Genomic DNA, 20530 nt, shown 5'->3' with positions numbered 1-20530 from the left:
TGAATAATTTAAAAGCGATGTATGATAGGGTATTATGGTTATCACAAGAGTCCACAATTAAGGTTGCATAGTGGAATGTACTTGGGGCAGTGGGAGGGGTGCGGGGGGATTGTGCACCAGGGAGGGAGTCTTTTACTTTTGAAAGAGAGGAGCGAACTGGGGGCAAGGGGAGAGGGCTGGGCGGGGAGAGAAGTGCAGCAATGAATGAATGGAAATCCAAATTCTCTGTAAATGTTCGTTAAATTTATTAAATAAAATAAAATAAATCACCTCCATAAAAGATTGAAATAATTGATTCAGTTATAATTATCAAGATAAATTAAATCTATAGTTAAAACCAACATCTGTAGACTCGTTATTTAAGTGAAAGTTTGAAGGGCAAATTGGTTCTCAACAGTTTGTTCACTGTACACATTTTGTTTAATTACAATGACTAAAATATCTACAATATAACACAGCACTCTTCTCACTTTCCGAGTTTACTATTTCCGTTCTTCCTTTTTATCCTTCTAAGCTTTATCACTGGGCAAATGTTGGCCTTTTTTTTTTAGATGACTGTTCTAAGTTGCAGTCCTCTGCTGTACCACTGTTCACTTTATAGGACTGTTCATTTGGCTAAAAATTGAGCCACTAGAGTATTCATTCCACACTTAAAAGAATGCTGAGGGGCATAGTCTTGAGGGTTTTCCTGGTCTCTACCAGACCAAAAAGTTGATCTTTTTTTGACTGTTGAATCTGCAATAATTTTCTCAATCTCTACCAGAACCCTCTATTGTAATCCTTCCTAGAGTAGTCGACAGTGGTAGCTGGGCACCATATAGTTCACCCTAGTCTCAGGGTGGTAGAACCTTAAGTTTTTGTGATCCATTAATTCTTTGGACTAATTATTTCCATATTTCTTTTATTTTATTTTCTTCACCCTTCTTTGTTCAATACTGGGGTGGAGAGGGAGTAGAAAGAACATTATCAGTACCTGCACTACCAGATGGCTACTCAAAAGCTTTTTTTAAAAAAAAAATTTTTTTAATTGTATTATTTTTACGTGTACCATCAAATCAGATCTGACTGATACAGGAGGAGATTGCCCCCTCCTTCTCTAGCAGAGCATCTGGTAGATTTGAACCGCGTACCTCTGGGATTGCAGTGCAGCATCTTGCCACTAGGCCACCAGAGCTCCCTTTCAAAAGCTTTTAAGGCCTCAGTTGCTACTTGACCAACATAAGTATATTAGCATTTCTTTATAGATAGATTGTTGTATGTCAGTTGATCTTGATGTCACCCCACAACTATAATCCTGAGCTCCCTGACCTAGTGATTTTTCCCTTGTTGTCATTAGGTGCCATTGAGTCAACAATGTTTTTGTTGTTGTTATGTGCCACTGAGTCACCTGCGACTCACAGCAACCCTGTATACAACAATTCTAAACCCTGCTCTATCCCTTGCCAATTTTATTGTTTCCAACACACCTATCCTCATAACCCCAGTGACTGAAATCAATCCATCTCATCAAGAGTCTTCCTCTCCTGCGCTGTCCCTCCACCCTTCCACACATGACATCCCTCTCCAAGGACTGATCCTGCCAGGCAACATGTTCAAAATATGTCAGATGAATCTTCAGAATCCTTGCCTCCAAGGAGCAGCCTGGCTTCACCCTCACCAGGAAGAACTTGTTTGTTCTCCTAGCAGTACATGGTATATTCAATACTCTTCTCCAGCACCACATTTCAAAGGTATCAACTCTCCTATCATCCCTAGTCATTGCCCAGCTCTCTGATGCACAGCAAGTAACTACAAAGACCATGGCGTGTATCAGGCGCACCTTAGTCTCCAGAATGACACTGCTACTTTTCAGTACTTTGGAAAGGTCTCTGACAGCAGACTTTCCCAATGTAATTAGTCTTTTAATTTCCTGGCTGCTGGTACGAAGAATGTTGATTGTAGAGTCAAACAAACATAAGCTGTCAATAATCTCAATCTCACCATCATCTATCATGATGATGCTAATCAGCCCAACAGGGTTTTCTTGATATTGAGTTTCAATTCATATTGAAGGCTGCAGTCCTTGACCTTCTGCAGCACGTGCTTCAGGTCCTCCTTAGTTTCAACAAGCAGGGTTGTGTAATCTGCACAATGCAGACTGTAATGAGTCTACCTCCAATCCTGATGCTATACTTATCCTCATAGAGCCCAGCCTCCTGGATAATCTGTTCTGCCTATAGATTTAAAAGACATGGAGATGGGATATATTCTTGACACAAACCCATCCCAATTTTGAACCATGCAATGTTTCCTTGTTCTGTTCTGACAACTGCCTCCTGGTCCAAGTATAGGTTTCGCATAAGCACAATCAAATATTCTGGAATTCCTACTCTTCTCAGAGTTAGTCACAGTTTGTTGTGATTCACACAGTCAAATGCCTTTGCATAGTCAGTGAAACACATATAGACATTCTTCTGGTACTCTCTGCTCTCAGCCAATATCCATCTGACATTAGCTATAATATCCCTAGTGCCAAAGTCTCTTCTAAATCCAACCTGCACTTCAGGCAGTTCTCTGCTGATGTGCTATTCCAGTCGTTTTTGGATAAGTTTCAGAAGAATCTTGTTTGCATGTAATATCAGTGATACTGTTTGATAATTTCCACTCTGTTAGATCATCTTTCTTTGGAATGAGAACAAATATAGATCTCATCCAGTCAGTTGGCCAGGTGGTTGTCCTCAAATTTCTTGGTACAACCTGGAAAGGACATCCAGGGGAGCGTTTGTTTGTTGAAATATGCCAATCATATCTTCTAATAGAACAAGAAGGCAAGCAGCTTTAACTCAAGACCACCAGTAAGGTGATAAAGTGTGCTCCCTTTCCCCCTTCACATCAACGCCCCTGTTCAGCATGAAGAAGCCAGAGAGTCTGTGCCCAATTCGCAAATGAGAAACCCAAAAGTGAATAAGACAGTTTGTTTAATCACCATTGGACTATGCTTACCATTGCCCTGTATCATCTGGTCCCCACTGGATCCGTTTTATTTCCTTCACCTGCTCCCCTCACCAACCAAACTGTGCAGCCCTGCAACTGCATCCCTGCAATTTTCATCCCTGCCCATCCTCACCCTTCTGTTCCCAACCCTCACCTCCTTGTATCCAACATGTTTTACCCAAAAAATTAAAAATAAATAAATACATAAATAAGCCAATCAGTATGCCATCAATTCCTGGGGGCTTAATTTTTGCCAATCCTTTTAGAGCAGCTTGAACTTCTTCCTTCATCACCACAGATTCTTGCTCATACACTGTTTCATGAAATAAGCTTACATAAATTTGAACTGTTTACTTCAACTCTATTATCTCAAATTCATTGCCAAAGAATTAGAATTAACTCACAGCAGACCCTCCATCTGGTTTCTAAGGCTGTAAATCCCACAAGAGATTGCCCATCTTTCTTCCTTAGAGCTGCTGGTAGAGAGACAAGGCCTTTGGGTTAGCAGCACAAGTGCCTAAAGACAAGATCACCAGAGATCCCTCTTCTACTATATACAACACATACAGATAGGTATGTAGAGATATCTTCTACTAAACCTATGGATAGTTTTTGCAGGTCAAGGTGAATTACCTTTTACTAGCTCATTATCTATACATGTTGCCTGTCTACCTATGTATCTACTTGTAAGTTAATGTTTGTTATTGTTGATAATGCAGGATTGAAAATATGGTGGGAATTAATGAAAAAAATCCTAAATTGAACTGGATTCTCATTCTCTTCACAGTGCTTACATCCACTAGGGGGGGAAAAACACACTCACACCCCCAACAAACGGACAAAAACCTGTTGAGTCAATTCCAACTCATACTGACTCTCTATTGGTTTATGAAGTTATAAATCAAGAGGATACTGCCCATCTTTCTTTCTAAAAGCAGCTGATAGACTTGAATCACTTAACTTCCAGCTAGCAGTGCAACATGTAATGCACACCACCACCAACTCTTTAGAATTCTTTATCTAATATAGTCACACATTACAACCTACTGCAACAGCCTCTGAAATTGGACTCTCCACTCCTTAGTCCAAAAGGAACTGTTGCTTTTAAGTACTGTTAAAGTTGAACACAACTCATAGCAAGCGACCCTATGAAAAACAACTCTGAACTCTCTTATCCTGCACCATCTTTATGCCTGACATATTTGAGCCCATAACTGCAGTTACTTATCGAACCATCTCACTGAGGGTCTTTCTCTCCTTCGCTGACCCTCCACCCTGGCCAGCATGATGTCCCTTTCCAAGGAAAAACCTCTCCTAACAGTATGTCCAAAATATCTGAGACGAAGCTTCATCATCCTTGCCTCCCAGAAACATTCTGGTTGCAATTTCTCCAAGACATAACTTTTCTTTTGGCGGCCCGTAGGATATTCAGCACTCTTCTGCAATACCAACAAAACTGCATCAATTCTTCTCTTTTCATTGTTATTCAATGTCCAGCTCTCAGGTGTACAAGAGGTCACTGGAAAGACTGTGGCTTGAATTGGGTGCACTCTAGTATCTAAACTGCCATCATTGCTCTTTAGGAGTGTGAAAACTCTTTGAACAATTCAGTGCCAACTAGAAGACAACTAATCAATAACAACTCCCTCTAGCTTTTCTTTATCTAACATAGGAAGCAGAAGTGGCATCCACTTCTGAAACAGCTGGCCTCTGAAAACGCTAAGAACTTGGAGAAATGATGAAACTTATACAAATGTTCAGGTCTTTCATTCATAGGGTCGCCATGAGTTGTCTACGACTCAATGGCACTTAACAACACAACAACAACAACATGGCACCACTTTCTATTCTACCTGTACTCGCAGAAATAGTCATCATACAGTGCTCCCAAAAGCAAAACTGATCATTACCCTACTTTAAACCTCCTACTATTTGTCAAATGACTTACAGAATAAAGTATAAAAATTTCTCTAAAGTGTTGACTTGGTCCCAAGTAATCAAAACCAAAAAGCAAACCAGTTGCTACCGAAGGACTTTCAATGCAGTGACCTCCGTGTGACTCAAAGTAGAACTGTGTGCTTCACAGGGTTTTCAGATTATTTTTCAGAAGTAAATTCCCAAGTTTTCTACTGAAAGAGTCTCTGTATGTGAACATTTAATGCTAATTAGCAGCCTGGCATGAAGCATTTGCCTACTCAAGGACCATTCTTAAGTGGCAATCACATACCTACTGAATACCTCCACATTTTTGCTTAAGCTTGGAATGCCCTTCTCCTATTTATCTTATAAGGCTTACTTCAAATAACTTTCTTTGCAAAGAAACAACCAAAGTCATCCATTGGCAAGTTAATTCCAATAACTGCCCTGCATAAGGTCAGCATCACAGTTCAAAGGCATCAATCCTTCTTCTGTCATCCTTATTCATTGTTCAGCTTGCAGGTGCACAGCAAGTGACTGAAAAGACCATGGCCTGAATCAGATACACCTTAGTCCTCAAACTAACATTACTGCTCCTCAATAATTTGGAGAAGTCCCTGACTACAGACTTCCCCAGTGCAATAAAACATTACTTGTGTTTTATTAACTATGCAAAGACATTTCATTCTGTGAATCATAACAAATTGTGGCTAACACTGACTGCGTGGATCATAACAAACTGTGGCTGACCTTGAGAAGAATGGGAATCCCAGAACATTTAATCCCAGAACATTTAATCATGCTAATGTGAAACCTATACTTGGACCAAGAGGCAGTAGTCAGAACAGAGCAGGGCAACACTGCATGGTTCAAAATTGGGAAGGGTGTGCGCCAGGGATGTGTCCTGTCTCCATACCTTTTCATCCTGTATGCAGAGCAGATTATCCGAGAGGCAGGGCTCTATGAGGAGAAGCGTGGCGTTAGGATTGGTGGATGATCTATCAACAATCTGCATTATGAAGATGACACAACCCTCCTCACTGAAACTGAGGAGGACCTCATGTACTTACTGCAGAGGGCCAAGGACTGCAGCCTTCAATATGGACTGAGGCTCAATGTCAAGAAGACAAAGATTCTCACCACTGGACCAACTGGTAGCATCAGGATGGATGGTGAAGAGATTGAGATTGTTCACAGCTTCAGTTTGCTCGGCTCCACGGTCAACACTCTTAGCACCAGTAGCCAGGAAATAAAAAAACGTATTGCGATGGGAAAGTCTGCGGTTAGGGACCTCTCTAAAGTACTCAAGAGCAATGATGTCTCTCTGGAGACTAAGGTGCTCCTGATACAGGCCATGGTCTTTGCAATCACCTGTTATGCATCAGAGAGTTGGACAATGACAAGGAAGGACAGAAAGAGAATTGATACCCTTGAGCTGTGGTGCTGGAGAAAAGTCTTGAATGTACCCTGGACTGCCAAGAAAACAAACAGATTCATCCTGGAAAGGGTTAAACCAGGCTACTCCTTGAAGGCAAGGATTCTGGGGCTTCATCTGACATAGTCTGGACATGTTATAAGGAGGGACAGGTCCTTGGAGAGGGACATCATGTTTGGGAGGGTGGAGAGACTGCGCAAGAGGGGAAGACCCTCTATGAGGTGGACTGATTCAGTGACTGGGGTGGGGTAATTGGGATGGGTGTGTCAGAGGCAGTGCAATTGACACAGGATAGAGCAGAGTTTAGGGCTGTTATACATAGGGTTGCTATGTGTCACAAGTGACTCGACGGCACATAACAACAGCAAGATAAAATACGTGCAAGTATTTTGAAATGTTAAAGATATAAAAAAAGCATTAAGACTCCAATCTCAGCAAAGTGATTAAGTATTTTTTTAAGTCTTTAACAGGTGACCGTGATAAATTGATTGTAAATATTAAAGGTGGTTTTACAAAAATATTCTTATTTTAAGAACTATATTGTTCTACAGGAAGTACAACTGCGCTTTGTTAAACATATACACTATACACAAAATAACTCATACTTCTTACTACTGAGAACCTATCAAAACAAAATCACTACTTGTCACTCAATCTGACAACTCTAGGAAATGATCTTTATTACTAAGAAAGTTCTCTTAGCAGCAGTTTTCAAATCTAGTTATACTTTCAAATTACCTTGCTGTTCTTATTGTCTACCACTCAGCTGAAAATGACCTATAACTGACCCTCTAACCGGTTTTTAGAGGTAATAATCACTCAGGAGATTGACCACCCTTCTCCTGCAGAGGTGCTAGTGAACTCAAACCACAATGCTTTGGAGATTGCAGAGCAGCTGCTTGCCACTAGGCCACCAGAATACCTTTTGAATTACTTAGGGACCTTTTAAATTTTCAATTCACAGCATCCACTCCAGATCACTTAAATTAGAATATCTGGGGATGAAGTCTTAGCATGCTGTTTGGGAGGTGCCATCAAGTTAAATATGATTCACAGTGACCTTATGAATGGACCTGAACCCTGTCATATCCTGTGCCATCCTCTTCATCTCTGACACACTTGAGTCTTGGCATAAGTGTATTTAAAAGCAACCCAATCACCTAACAGTCAGGATAGAGAACCTCTGTTCTATTTCACACAGAGTTTGAACCTTTTATCTGCAATTGTCAGAAAATATACTCCGATATCTTATTCAGCCAACCTGTAAACAACTCAAGAGAGTAAGACAAATGGGGTCTTCCACTACTAAAATGGGTATTACTAGAAGTACACTAGCACAAGAGATTAGACAAAAATCAAGACAGAAAGATTATATTAATAATGTTTTCAAAAACAGAGCAAGTTCAATAATATGCCAAATGTGCCAATGACCAAGCCATTCCAATTTTTCAAATCCTGGATTTTTCAATCTGTGAAATGAAGCAATGTCTTCTAACGTGCCTTCTAACGCCTCTTGTCCAAGGACTGCAAGAGTCACAATGAATAAAATGTTACCCTTGAAAATGAAAAGTCACAAATGTGTCCCTAAAAAAAAAAACCTAAACAAAGATTAAACTTCATTTTAATACTGCTAACTGTTGACAAAGCTAGCTTTTTCATGCTTTCATTCAGAGGATATCCTTGGAAAATCAAGATTGCCAGAACTCAGAAATTCTAGCAAATAAGCTGGACAATGTAGACCTCAATCTTGTTCTTCTTCTTGTTGTTATATGCTGTCAAGTTGCCTGCGACTCATAGCAACCCTATGTGCGCAGCTCGGAAGCCTGCCCTGTCCTAAGCCATCAATCCATCTCATCCAAAGTCTTCTCCTGTGCTGTCCCTCCACCCTTTCAAGCATTATGTCTTTCTCCAAAGACTGGTTCCTCCTCAACCTACATTTCTGTATTTGGCTACTTACAGTTCCACAGAAAAACTATAGTTAAAAGCTTCCAAAAAAGGAAGCTCTCATGGCCTAGTGTTAAGAAGCTGCACTGCAATCCTGAAGGCCCACGGTTCAAATCCACCAGATGCTCCACTGGAGAAGAAGGGACAATCTCCTTCTTTGCCAGTGCGATCTGATTAGTACACAGCAAGAAAAGGGGGGGAAGCTTCAAAAATAAATATTAGAATATTCTGTACATTATTGAAAATTCCTACTATCAATGTATATTTTTTATTTAACACCCTTTAAAGGACAGTTCTTCCTATTTTAGTTATTATGTGGCCTTTTAAAAGCTTGCAAGCAGCTACTCAAAGAACAACTGGTCTCTATTCACTAAAGAAAAAGGAGACTCAGAAACTGAAATAAGAAATGGACTGCAGGTACAAATGCCTTTGTCAAGTACTACCATCTTTGTCATTCAGACTAGAAAAAAAATAATGGTGTAAATGTCAAAAGGTTTGAAACAAAAACAAGGTTTTGGTTTGACACAAAAACAAAAGTTTGAAAAATATTCTTTAGAATAAATCTGTTTCAGAATGTTTCTGATTCTTGGAAAAATAATACTGTTTATACCCTAATGTCCTGCAGCACCAATAATCTAATATATTAGCATTCCAACAGTGAAATAAATGTGTTTTCTAAGTGAGATAAAGAGTATGAGTAGTTTCATGTCAGTACAAGCCAGTAAATTATTTTGCTGCAAACTTGGTTTTCAGAGCTTTACGTAAACCTGTAATAATAGATTTATCCTTGACATTTAAGATATTGCAAATGTACAGAGAAAAAAAATAATGATCACAAAAATATCCTTTTAATAACACTGTAATGCTAAAAAAATTATTGTAAGGACAGCATAGACCTGGGCAGTGTTTCATTATGTTCAATCAAAAGTTATATGAGTCAGAAAAGACTCAGTGGGACTTAACAACTATAAAGAAAAAACCCAAGTTGGTATAGTTGTTGAGTGTTAACACATCAATTCTGATGCACTGACAGAGTAAACCTTGCACTGACTGATGAGCAAACCTCCCTCATACAGGTTTTGAGGAAGCTTTTGTTTCTTTGTTCTAATTGTGGTTTAGGTAAAAGTCTACAGAGTAAATTAATCCTCCATTCAATAATGTACACACATATTATTTGATAACAGTTGCAATTTTCTCAATGAAAGAGCATTATTCTAACTTCCTCCTTGAGTTCCCTCAACCAATCAGTCCTTGTTTTCTATCCTTTCTTGCTTTCTCAACTTTGTTCTGGGGTAAATTTTTACAAACCTGTCTGTTGTTTGAAGTGTGATTTCCAGGAATAGGTTCAGTTCCAGATTTGAAGGGCGACCAATGGCAATAATTTATGTGTTTTATTTTATTCTACATCTTTCTTTCCACATTCGATTTTCTATACTATACTCTTTATGGGGAAAGCTCTGGTGACTCAGTGGTAAGGAAATAGATTGCCAAACCAAAAGTACACAATTTGAATCCACCAGGTGCTTCACAGGAGAAATACGAGCAGTCTCTGAAAACCTGCTGGAGGGTCAGCTATGGGTTGGTTCCAACTCTACAGTACTCAATAACAACACACCTCTTTATGAGACTACATCTTAAAGTCTTTCTCCTACGGACTCACTTAGCAGGTTTGAATCTTAACATGAGAATTTAAATGCTTAACTATCGCACCACAACAGCGCTTATAAATCTACAAAACTGTCACACCAACACAGTTATTACAAAGCTACAAAAAAGTAAAATCTAACTGGTGCCTACCAATTGTCATAATGAGAAAAATAGTGTGTGTTTCATTTTCATAATGCAAATTAGGGTTGATCAGATAAATACATTAACATGAGGACATCTACCAAGTATAAAGGTACCAAAATGAGAACAGAAATATGTGGCAAACCAATGCCCATGGTACATTTAACTTTCTATACAGCAGGATAAACTAATTCAGATTTCACTACACAGAAAAGTTCCTTAAAATTCACTTAAGTTAAAAAAAAATTCACATAAATTTCAGTTCTTCATCTATGAAATTAAGATAATGGGTTTACCTCCCTATATTTAAAAAAAAAAAAAGTAACATTTAAAGTTCATGATTTATAAATGGCCAAATGAATTTTCTCCCTTTTTTTCCCCTCTTTTTTTAAGACAGGTCACTAATGACATTTCCTAATACTACCAAAGGAGAAATGATGCCTTTGAGCTGTGGTGCTGGAGAAGAGTATTGAGGGTACCATGGACTGCTAGGAAAACAAACAGATTCATCCTGGAAAAGGTCAAACCGGGTGGCTCCTTGAAGGCAAGGATTTTGAGGCTCCGTCTAACATACTTTGGACATGTTTTAAGGAGGGTCCTTGGAGAGGGACATCATGCTTGGTAGGGTGGAGGGACAGCGCAGGAGGGGAAGGCCCTCTATGAGGTGGATTGTTTCAGTGACTGGGGTAATCGGGATAGGTGTATCAGAGATGGTACGACTGGCACAGGACAGAGCAGAGTTTAGGGCTGTTGTACATAGAGTCGCTATGAGCTGCAAGCAACTCGACGGCACATACCAACCAATAAATTGGAGGGGCTCAAGTATATAACATGCCTGAGTTCTGGTGGCTCTGGTGGCAGTTGCACTGCCAACTGAAAGGCACACAGTTCAAATCCACCAGCTGCTCGATGAGAGAAAGATGGGCAATCTCCTCCCATGTGATTGTCCCACTGCGGCTATGAGCCAGTTCTGACTTAAGGGTACACAACAGTTCATGAATTACTGGGCAAATTTTAGTATACAAAAATCATGATGAAAATTTCAAAATGTCAGTGTTGATTAAAATAACTAATCTCTGAAATCAAGGCAACATCTCAAAACATTCTAGCTAAATCTATCTGCTCCCTTCAACACTCTTCTTTCTTCTACACAAAAAAATTACAAACACAATAGGTAGTAACTGAAAACTACTGAAAAGTGCACCTATTAAACTTTAAATCATCAGAAGAATGGCCTAAGTTTTGCAGATAAACTATGAGGACAAGAATTCTTTAGGTACTAATAATTCACTGCCCAAAACTCCCAGACAAATTAAGCATGACAATGTAAAAGAAGGTACAGAAGTTCAATTTCCAATTTTAATAAACTATGCATGCAATATTCATTAAAACTGGTATTTCATTTTATTGTTAAATGTATAAAAAAGTGGAGTCCTTTGCTACTCTTTTCCTAAATTCCATTTATTTTAGTTCCATTTTGCAATGCAAGAGTTTGAGAAGGCACAGAATCAATCTTAAAGCAAAGTTTTGAACTGATTCAATCCTTCACACTCTGTATTTCCCTGAAATGCAGTATATTAACTGGTCAGTGCAGATCTGCCTCCACAACACCCACTTTAAAAGGTGTGTAAGCAAATTCAGTTAGCACAACTCATGATGAAACAGAAAGCCTTCCCTAAATGTTAATACACAAAACCTAGCAGTCACTGTTAATGCTACCACAAATAACTCTTCAGGCTCCTGTGGGGTCTATACGTTTCAAGAATAGTATCACTTACCATATGTCCTACAGGACAAGGATGGGCAATCTCTTCCCTTTGAAAACCCAATGAGGGTCAGCTGTGGGTCGGTTCCAACCGCCACCACATGTTAACTATGTAAATGTTATCTAAATATTACTCAAACTTAAAAATGTTTAAGTAATCTGTATTTTTCTGTGTTCTAATCTGATGTTGTCAAGAATGAACAGATTCAGAAACAAAAGCAATCTGACCAGCTATCTCACAACTACTTATAATGGTGAATTTAAAAGAGCCTTAATCCTTCACACTTGCACGTTTTCTGTCATAAACAGAAACTCCAAAGTAGAAGAAATAGAGGGGAAATCTTATTTTTGCTAAAAAGAATAATGGCACTGCCTTAGATCCCCACAAAGTGAATAAAGAAATAAACACACAATGCACGGAAGAGGGGCTGGGAGCGACTGGGGTCCAGGACACGCCACCCAGGTCAAAGAGGACCCAACACATCTGTAATGACACCTGCAACAGAGAACCGGAGGCGGGGAAAGGACAGTGGCTGGGGGCTCAGAGTTGAGCCTACACGTTGGGCTTCTCCTTCGTCAACTCTCCTCTCACCTCCCAATTCCCATCCTCCCTTCCTACCCCGCTCCCTCCATAAAGAAAAAAACCCAGTAAATCGGAGACAGAAGACAAAGAGGCAGAAGGGCTGGCTCCAAAACGTCCAGAACAATGGGCGAGAAGGTGCGAAGAGAAACTCCTGCGAAGGACAATGAAGGGGATGGCTAGGGGACAATGAACGCGGAGGCATCGAGGGAAACGCTGCCGAGCCCGGGCCTCGCGGGCGGTGGACGCCTGGACGCGAGGCCCAGCTGCGCGGGCGGTGTCACCCCCAACGCAGCAGGATGGGCCGGGAGCCGCAGGGCCTGGACACTCTGGCCCGGCCTGCGAGAGAGCGTCGACGGGACTCACCAGCATTCTGGTCTCGGGGCCAGAGGTAGTATGTGGCCGGGATCACGATAAGCCCTACGAAGGAGGTGAGGAAGTAGAAGAAGGTGTTCCCGCTGTCATCGTACTGGAACTGCTGCCCCGCCATGGCACCCTCTCCTCCTCCTCTCTCTTCTCACCGCCGCCGCCACGACCCTGCTCGGCGTTCTGGCTCCCGGCGCCCCGGCCCCGTGTGGCGTAGTACCAACGCCGCTGCCGCCGACTCGCTAGCCCCCCGCCCCCACTATACTCTCACGGACACGCCGCGGCCACCTCTGCTGCCGTCCCCAGCTCTCGCGAGAAAAAGACAGTCCCCGCCCCTCTCGGTTTTCTCCTCCCCTCGTCTTTCACCCATACTCTCGCTAAGGAAGACGTGGCGCGCGCAACCGTGAAACTCAGCTAGGCTCCGCCTCCAGTCCGTCTTTAGCCCCGCCCCCAAAGCACGGTCCCGCCCCAAAATCCTTGTGGGTCCTCCCCCAAGGCACCGCCCTTTACCCTCGGACTCCTCCTCCTTCCTTCTCCGCGTGGTTTCCTGGCTCCCCTCTGCCAGAGCTGGCACTTAACCTCCTGGGTTCCAGAGGAGCTTTCTGGACCTGGCGGTAGGCGCAGACACCTCTCCAGGCAACAGCTGGCTTCGGAGCTCTTGCCAGCTAACCTGAGACTTGCCACTCTGTCCTGTCCCTACCCCACCTTGTACTGCCCTCTAAGGTTTTAATTTTCCCTTGTGATAACATTGTTTGCTTTGGTTCTCCAGGTCTTCCTCCACACAGTGGAAACGAAAGTCATTCAGGACTAAGCAACAGAATTGGAAGAAGACAATGGGAGTTTTGGTTTTGTTTGCAAAGTTATGTTTGCTAGTGCAAGATTGGTCTATTTGGCACCCTTTTTTGGATAAGGATTCCCAAAGTCAGTAGAGAACACGACCTAGCCATCAGATCACTTTAGACCTTTGCTACATTCTGACATGTAACCGTTAAAAAATCTCATGAGATAAAGCATGTCCTCCCTATAGATAAGGACATTGATGCTTAGAGAGATTGCCTGAAGTCAAATACAAAGCCTCAAATCCAAACTACTCTGAGGCCACAAAGCTGATGCTTCTTTCTGACCACCACTTCCTTAAGCAGACCTTAAGCAGAGCGACAGACCAGGTATTTGCACTTGGGGAGGAGCTGCTCTCAAGAGTCTCCTTCTATCCATGGTATGGGATCCCAGAGGGGCCTACCAACTGAGCCTGGGAGCAGGGAAGACTGGTACTACAATTGTGGCTTAAGAATGACCCTATTAAGGTCCTATCTGGGGGCAGCCCTGGCTTGGGCCTGTACCAGCGTCTCCAGAGCCCCCCTGCTGGTCATAAAGAAATGCCTACTGGATCCGTTTTTTTGGGTGGTTGTGAAAATACTTTTCAAAGAAAAACTAGACACGCAATTACTAGATACTACACTATGTTTTTTTAAACATAATTTAAGACCTTATGGTCTTTAAACACCCTTTTATCGTTCGTTGGATAAGAAATTTGGTGGCATGGCTTCTTTTATTGCATGTCTTCAAAACTCAACTCATTTCCTACAATCAGAACCAACTCATAGGTAATCCTCCATTGGTTTTCCAAGGCTGTGAAATAGAACGGTGAAGATTGCCTATCTTCCTCCTGAGTTGCCGCTGGTGGATTCCAACTGCCAGAGAGGGTGACCCTTGGGTTAGAAGCCCAATTCCCTATTTTCGTCATAATAGATTATGTGCACCTGTATTCTATCTTCCTCCTCAAACTACTTAAATAGAAAAGAAAAAAATCTCAAAAAAATGTAAATTGCAGAAAATCATTTCCTCTTTGTTTTCCTTCTTACGTTTTTCTGTAATAGTTTTTAAGAGCTTTATTAACCCACTGCCGTCAGTCGATTCCTACTGGATCTCAGAAGCTATAAATGTGTATGAAAGGAGACTGCCCCATCTGTTCGAAGCCAGGCTAGTGGATTGAAACTGTTAACCCGTATGTCAGGGCTGCTTGAAGAGCTCTACTGGAAGAAGAGTAAGGGGTGGGGGCCAGATGGTTATAGAGAGGCTAGGACGATGAAGTCAATACAGGATTGTGATCATCCAAGCCTGTTACGGCACAAATGAACATACTTGCCTTGCTTCAAAAATCAACTTCGTAAAAAAATTTGTCTCAACCAAAGAGGATAGAATCATGAAGTTCCTCTTTGTTGCTGAGGTTCTAATTAATCTTCCTAGCTCTTGATAGTGCTGAGCTAGTTATTTTTTTATTACTCAATTTATCTTTTACTCAGTATTTGTGCAGAGATATATGTCAATTTTATAACCTGTGACAATATAAACTATCAATTATAAATACTGCCTGGCTGGCCTTTTTCCTTCAGGTGTAATCTTTCCTTTGGGGGGTCATATCTGAGAAGAGGTTGAACCAAACAGAACAACAAAACAGCAATCTGAACAACTTGTATTCCTTTACTAAATCCCAAACCAATCTAAAAAGGAAATTTATTTACCAGGGCAGATTAGAGATCTAATAATATGTCTACTTTTTTTCAAAAGTATGTTGCTGTTGTTGTTGTTGTTATAAAAGTTGTTTCAAAAGCATAATTATGTTTTATTCTAGAAATTGACAATCCTGAACAAAGAAAAGCTTTACTATGGTTTTGAGGTGTTTAAAAAAAAACAACAAACTTTAGTCATACCTTATTTTTGTTGTGTACCTTTGAGTAGAAAATGACCCAGCATGGAAGAAGATTGCCCATCCTTCTCCCCTAAAAAACTGGCAGCTGGCATTTGGGATTGCAGTTAGCTTCTTACCCCTAGGCCATCAAAGCTCCCTTAATTAGTCTAAATAAGATTGCTGACTTACAGTGATTATTTTTTTAAATTAGCATAATTTTAAACATCTCATTTTAATGATATATTTAATAATGTTATAGTTGTTATATGTCATACAGTTGCTTGTGACTCATACTAACCCTATATGCAACAGCTCTGAACCCTGCTCTATCTTGAGCAAATTCCATTGTCTCAAGCGTACTTGCCACCATGTCAAGTGCTCTTACCACCATTATCCAGTCACTAAGTCAATCTATCTCATACAGGGTCTTCCTCTCTTGCATTATTTCTCCTCCCTTCCAAGCATGGTGTCCTTTTCCAAGGACTGGTCCCTCCTGGCAACATGCCCAAAGTATGTCAGACAGAGCTTCAAAATCCTAATCTCTAAGGAGCAACCTGATTTCACCTTCCAAGACAGAGTCATTTGTTCTCTTAAAATTCCATGGTATGTTCAATATTCTTCTTCAGCACCACAACTCAAAGGCATTAATTCTTCTTTTATCAGGGAGCTCTAGTGGCCTAGTAGCAAGAAGCTACACTGCAATCCCAAAAGCACGTGGTTCAAATCCACCAGCTGCTAGACTGAAGATGGATAGGCAATCTCCTCTAGAACAATTAACAGCCTCTGAAAACCTGCTGGAGGGTCAGCTATGGATCAGTTCCAACTTGGTGGTACACAACAATAGCAACATCATACTTAATCATTGACTGGCTTTCTGATTTATAGCAAATAATTGTGAAGACCATGATCAGGCACACTTTAGTCTCTGGACTGACATGATTGCTCTTCAGTACTCTGGAGAGGTCTCTAACAGAAGACTTTCCCAATGCGATTCAACTTCTGATTGATTTCCTGTCTATCGGTACCAAGAGTGTTGATTAACAATCTCAAGCTCTTCACCATCTATTGTGATGTTGTCAATTGGCCCAGTGGTGAGAATCTTTTTCTTTTTGTCTTGATAATTTTTATATTAGAAAGGTAATATTTAGGATATACACGGAAAGAATATTAACTTTACCTATTTTGTCTTGCATTGTCAAAAGTTACTAATACAAATAGTGAAATTTATCAATGTGACAATTGAACAACAGTTATGATTTACCAGTTTTCTTAAGTAACATTTAAATTACTTTGAAATGCACCTATCAAAAATAAGGCATCCCAAAAGCATCCCTAGAAACAGGATTCAAAAACTGTGTATAACATGCTACCCCTGAGAGAAATCTCTCAAGTTCAATGAAACTTAAATCCTACTATTTTGACCTACTGTGTACAGTAGAGTCAGAACTGACCCATAGCTGACCCTCTGGTAGGTTTCCAGAGGCAGTTAATCACACAGGAGGAGATTGCCCATCCTTCTATCTCAGAGCTGCTGGTGGCCTCGAACCATGGGCCTTTGGGACTGCAGTGCAGCTGCTTGCCAGTAGGCCACCAGAAAATTGACTTAATTAAAAATTCATAGTTGATAGAAAAACAGCCAATGTGATGTAACTGGATTCTAATGTGAGTGGTACATTACTATATAAATGTTATGATTGGCAAGGATGGGGAGAGGAATAGAGAGATGGGTTGATTCTGTAGGTAATGGCGTGTATGTGTATACACAAATATCTGTGTATGGAGCCTAGTTTCATTAAAAGCTGTGTAAAAACAAAGCCTAACTAAACAAAGTATAAGTGATGAAAAAAATTGTTTAAGGGGGGGGGGGGAATGGTCATAAAAAAGAATGCACCTTTCCTCAAACAGATAAATCTTGGAAAACAAAAATTTCCAACATGAAGGTGTTATTGCTCATGATATGGTGCCTTAAAAAAGGAAGAATCTTCCTTTCTCTGTGTTTCAAATGCCCATGCATCCTGCGGAAATTCATAGTGAGCATAGAGCAGCAAAACCCATCTCACAATCTGACATCTGATGGAAGTGGCTCCACATTTAAAGTCTTTTCATAGAAAACATTTTCAAGAACGTTGCATATAAAGACTAAGTAACTGCAAAATAATGTAGTAACTAACACTGATATGTGGAATTTGGACCTGTGAAACTTATTGCCATGTATGCCGATCAACTCACACACAATCAGAAAGCTTTGCATTGTGACAGATGAGTATCCAGCCTGATTCCATACAGATGTCACTCTTGGTTGCGGAACACATACTAAGAGGCTGTCTTCTGGGATCATAGTCTATTTGTTTCATTTCCAACTTGTACTTTGTCACCCATAGTACATCACGGTCAGTAATGATAAATTGCTTTATTTGGGTTTGAAAGCTATTTACTAGGCTTCTGACCACTCTGAAATCTCTGGCTTGGAATATGGTGACTGGTTGGATAGAAGTCTCCACCCCCTAGATCTGCTGTATGTGTTGGTGGGAACCCCACACTTGAAAGATCACTTCTTTCTCTGCTTTCCCTACTTCATGATGTGATATTGGGGATGGAGCGCCCAGGGCCTGGCATCCCCAGTCAACCCCGTTTGTGTGAACTCTGTGAGAGTGACTAGGGTGGAGTGGGGGAAAGCTTGGGTATGAGGGAACCCATTGTGACCGGGTCAATCAAGCAGGAGATCCCACACACCCAAGCCCTGCCGAGTGGATCTACCCAGCGTGGGTCCTCTGGTGTTTGGTGAGCGAGGAGCTGTGTGTGAAGGCTCACCCACATTCCTGGTATTTGTATGGCTTCTTCCTTGTGTGGATCCTATAGTGCTGAGTGAGGTGGGTAGTCTGCCGGAAGGACTTGCCACAGTTCTTACACATAGGGCTTCTCACCCATGTGTGTCCTCTTGTGCTGGCTGAGCGATGAGCTGTGGCTGAAGGACTTGCTGCACTCATTGCAGCCATAGGCTTTTCCTTGGTGGGAATCCACTGGTGCTCTATGAGCAAGGAGCTCTGGCTGCAGGCACAGCCACACTCGCCGCACTTGTAGGGCTTCTTCCCGACGTGGACGTGCTGACGCTGAACAAGGGGTATGAGCTGGCTAAAGTCTCATGGCACTCGTAGGGCTTTTCCTCGGTGCGTATGCGCTGGTGCTTGGAGAGGGACGAGCTGTGGCTGAAAGCCTTGCCGCAGTTGCTGCACTGGTAGGGCTGAAAGCCTTGCCGCAGTTGCTGCACTGGTAGGGCTTTTCCCCAGTGTGGATGTGCTGGTGCTGTGTGAGTTGTGTGCACTGGCGGAAGGCCTTCCCACACTAGCTGCACCAATAGGGCTTCTCGCCTGTTTGCGTGTGCTGGTGCTGGACCAGTGGGGCTATCTAAATGAAGGTCCTCCCACACTGGGGGCACAGGTAGGATTTCTAGCCGGTGTGGATCATCTAGTGTTTGGTCAACGCCAGGCTATTGCAGAAGCTTTTCCCACACTTGCTGCACCCATAAGGTCTCTCACTGTTGTGCATCCGGTGGTGGTAGGTGAGCGCTGAGCTGTGACCAAAAGCCTTCGCACAGTCCTGACATGTGTAGGACTTGGGGCGTGCATAGGTTTTCTGGGAGTGTCTGCATCTGGTTTCTGTCACTTTCCTTGCACCCCCCCACAAATGGGAGTCTTGTATTTCCGGAGTCTTCTGCTAAGTCAGGCTTTCCTCAGCCCCATTTCTGGGTGTGGCCCCTGGCCAGGTGTCCCTGGAGAGAACCACCCACAGGAGAGGCCCAGGCAGGAGGACCTGCCCTGGAGCTGATGATGGGCCCAGAACGAAGCCCTGCCAGAACGAAACCCTGCCAGAATGAAGGCCCCAGCCATGAGCTACCAATCGGGGTCTTGAGAATCTTTCTTTCTTGATGTTGAGCTTCAATCCATATAGAAGGGTGCAGTCTTTGACCCTCTACAGCAAGTGTTTCGGGTTCTCCTCAGTTTCAGCAGGGAAGGTTGTGTTATTTGCATAATGTCAACAAGTCTTCCTCCAACCCTGATGCCACATTTCTCCTCATAAAGTCCAGCCTCCCAGATGATCTGTTCTGCATACAGATTGAAAAAGGCATGGAGATAGGATACATTCCTGGCATACACCTTTCCTGATTTTGAACCACACAGTGTTTCCCTGCTGTGTTCTGTCAGCTGCCTTCTGGGCCAAGTATAGGTGAGATTCCCATTTCTCTCAAGATTAGCCACAATTTGTTGCGGTCCACACAGTCAAATGTCTATACAAAGTCAATGAAACACAGACATGCCTCTGGTACTCTCTGATTTCAGCTAAGATCCATCTAATATTGGCTATAGTGTCTCTAGTGCCATGGTCTCTTCTAAACCCAGCCTGCACATCTGGTAGTTCTCTGTTGATGTACTGTTACAGTTGTTTTTGGATAATCTTCAGTAGGATCTTGCTTGCATGGGATAATAATGATATTGTTCTATAATTTTCACACTCTGTCAGATTACCTTCTTTTGTAATGGGAATACATATGGATTTATCCTATCAGCAGGCCAAGTAGTTAGTAAATGAAAAGAGAACTCTGATGATATAGTTCATAGTGAGATTTGCTACTAATCACCTCTCCAGTGGCCAAAAATCGAGTACTAGTCTCACTAAAAAAAAATCAAGAATTCATAAAATCATTCCAAAACATGAATGAATCCAGAACAAATTATGCTGAGTGGCATAAGTCAGTCACAAAAGGACTATAATGGTATAAAACCACTATTGTAAAAAACAACAAGCCTAAAGCATGAATTATACAGAATTATCCTTGGATGGGAGGGAGTAAAAATTGATAAGTATAGAAGTTGAGTGAAGGGAAAAGAAATATAAAACAAGAGGTTAATGAGACATTGTCATTAGTAAATTATATTGATCTAATGTAAGTAGTATTGATGACTCTTCTTCCAATCCTGATGCCACATTCTTCTTTATAGAGTCCAAATTCTTGAATGATTTGTTTGGCATTCAGATTGAATGACTATGAAGAGGAAATTTCTTAAGTCAAAGGGG

At 41.6% G+C, this 20530-nt stretch overlaps 1 protein-coding gene across 1 annotated transcript in view; it reads right to left on the bottom strand.

The window, feature by feature from the left end:
* Nucleotides 1-12892, bottom strand: part of SEC63 (SEC63 homolog (S. cerevisiae)) — an 86283-nt gene extending 73391 nt beyond the window's left edge. Inside the window, exon 1 of the mRNA XM_006881171.1 lies at nt 12769-12892. Within this exon, the coding sequence (XP_006881233.1) occupies nt 12769-12892 (124 nt within the window). The remainder of the gene's footprint in view (nt 1-12768) is intronic.
* Between the last annotated feature and the right edge of the window lie 7638 nt (nt 12893-20530).

Source organism: Elephantulus edwardii, unplaced genomic scaffold (assembly GCF_000299155.1).
Source record: "Elephantulus edwardii isolate Elephantulus edwardi_28Jun2011 unplaced genomic scaffold, EleEdw1.0 scaffold00013, whole genome shotgun sequence".
In the NCBI taxonomy this organism is placed as follows: domain Eukaryota; kingdom Metazoa; phylum Chordata; class Mammalia; order Macroscelidea; family Macroscelididae; genus Elephantulus; species Elephantulus edwardii.
The sequence above is the reverse complement of the archived record's forward strand: the minus strand, read 5'-3'. Positions and strand labels throughout refer to the sequence as shown.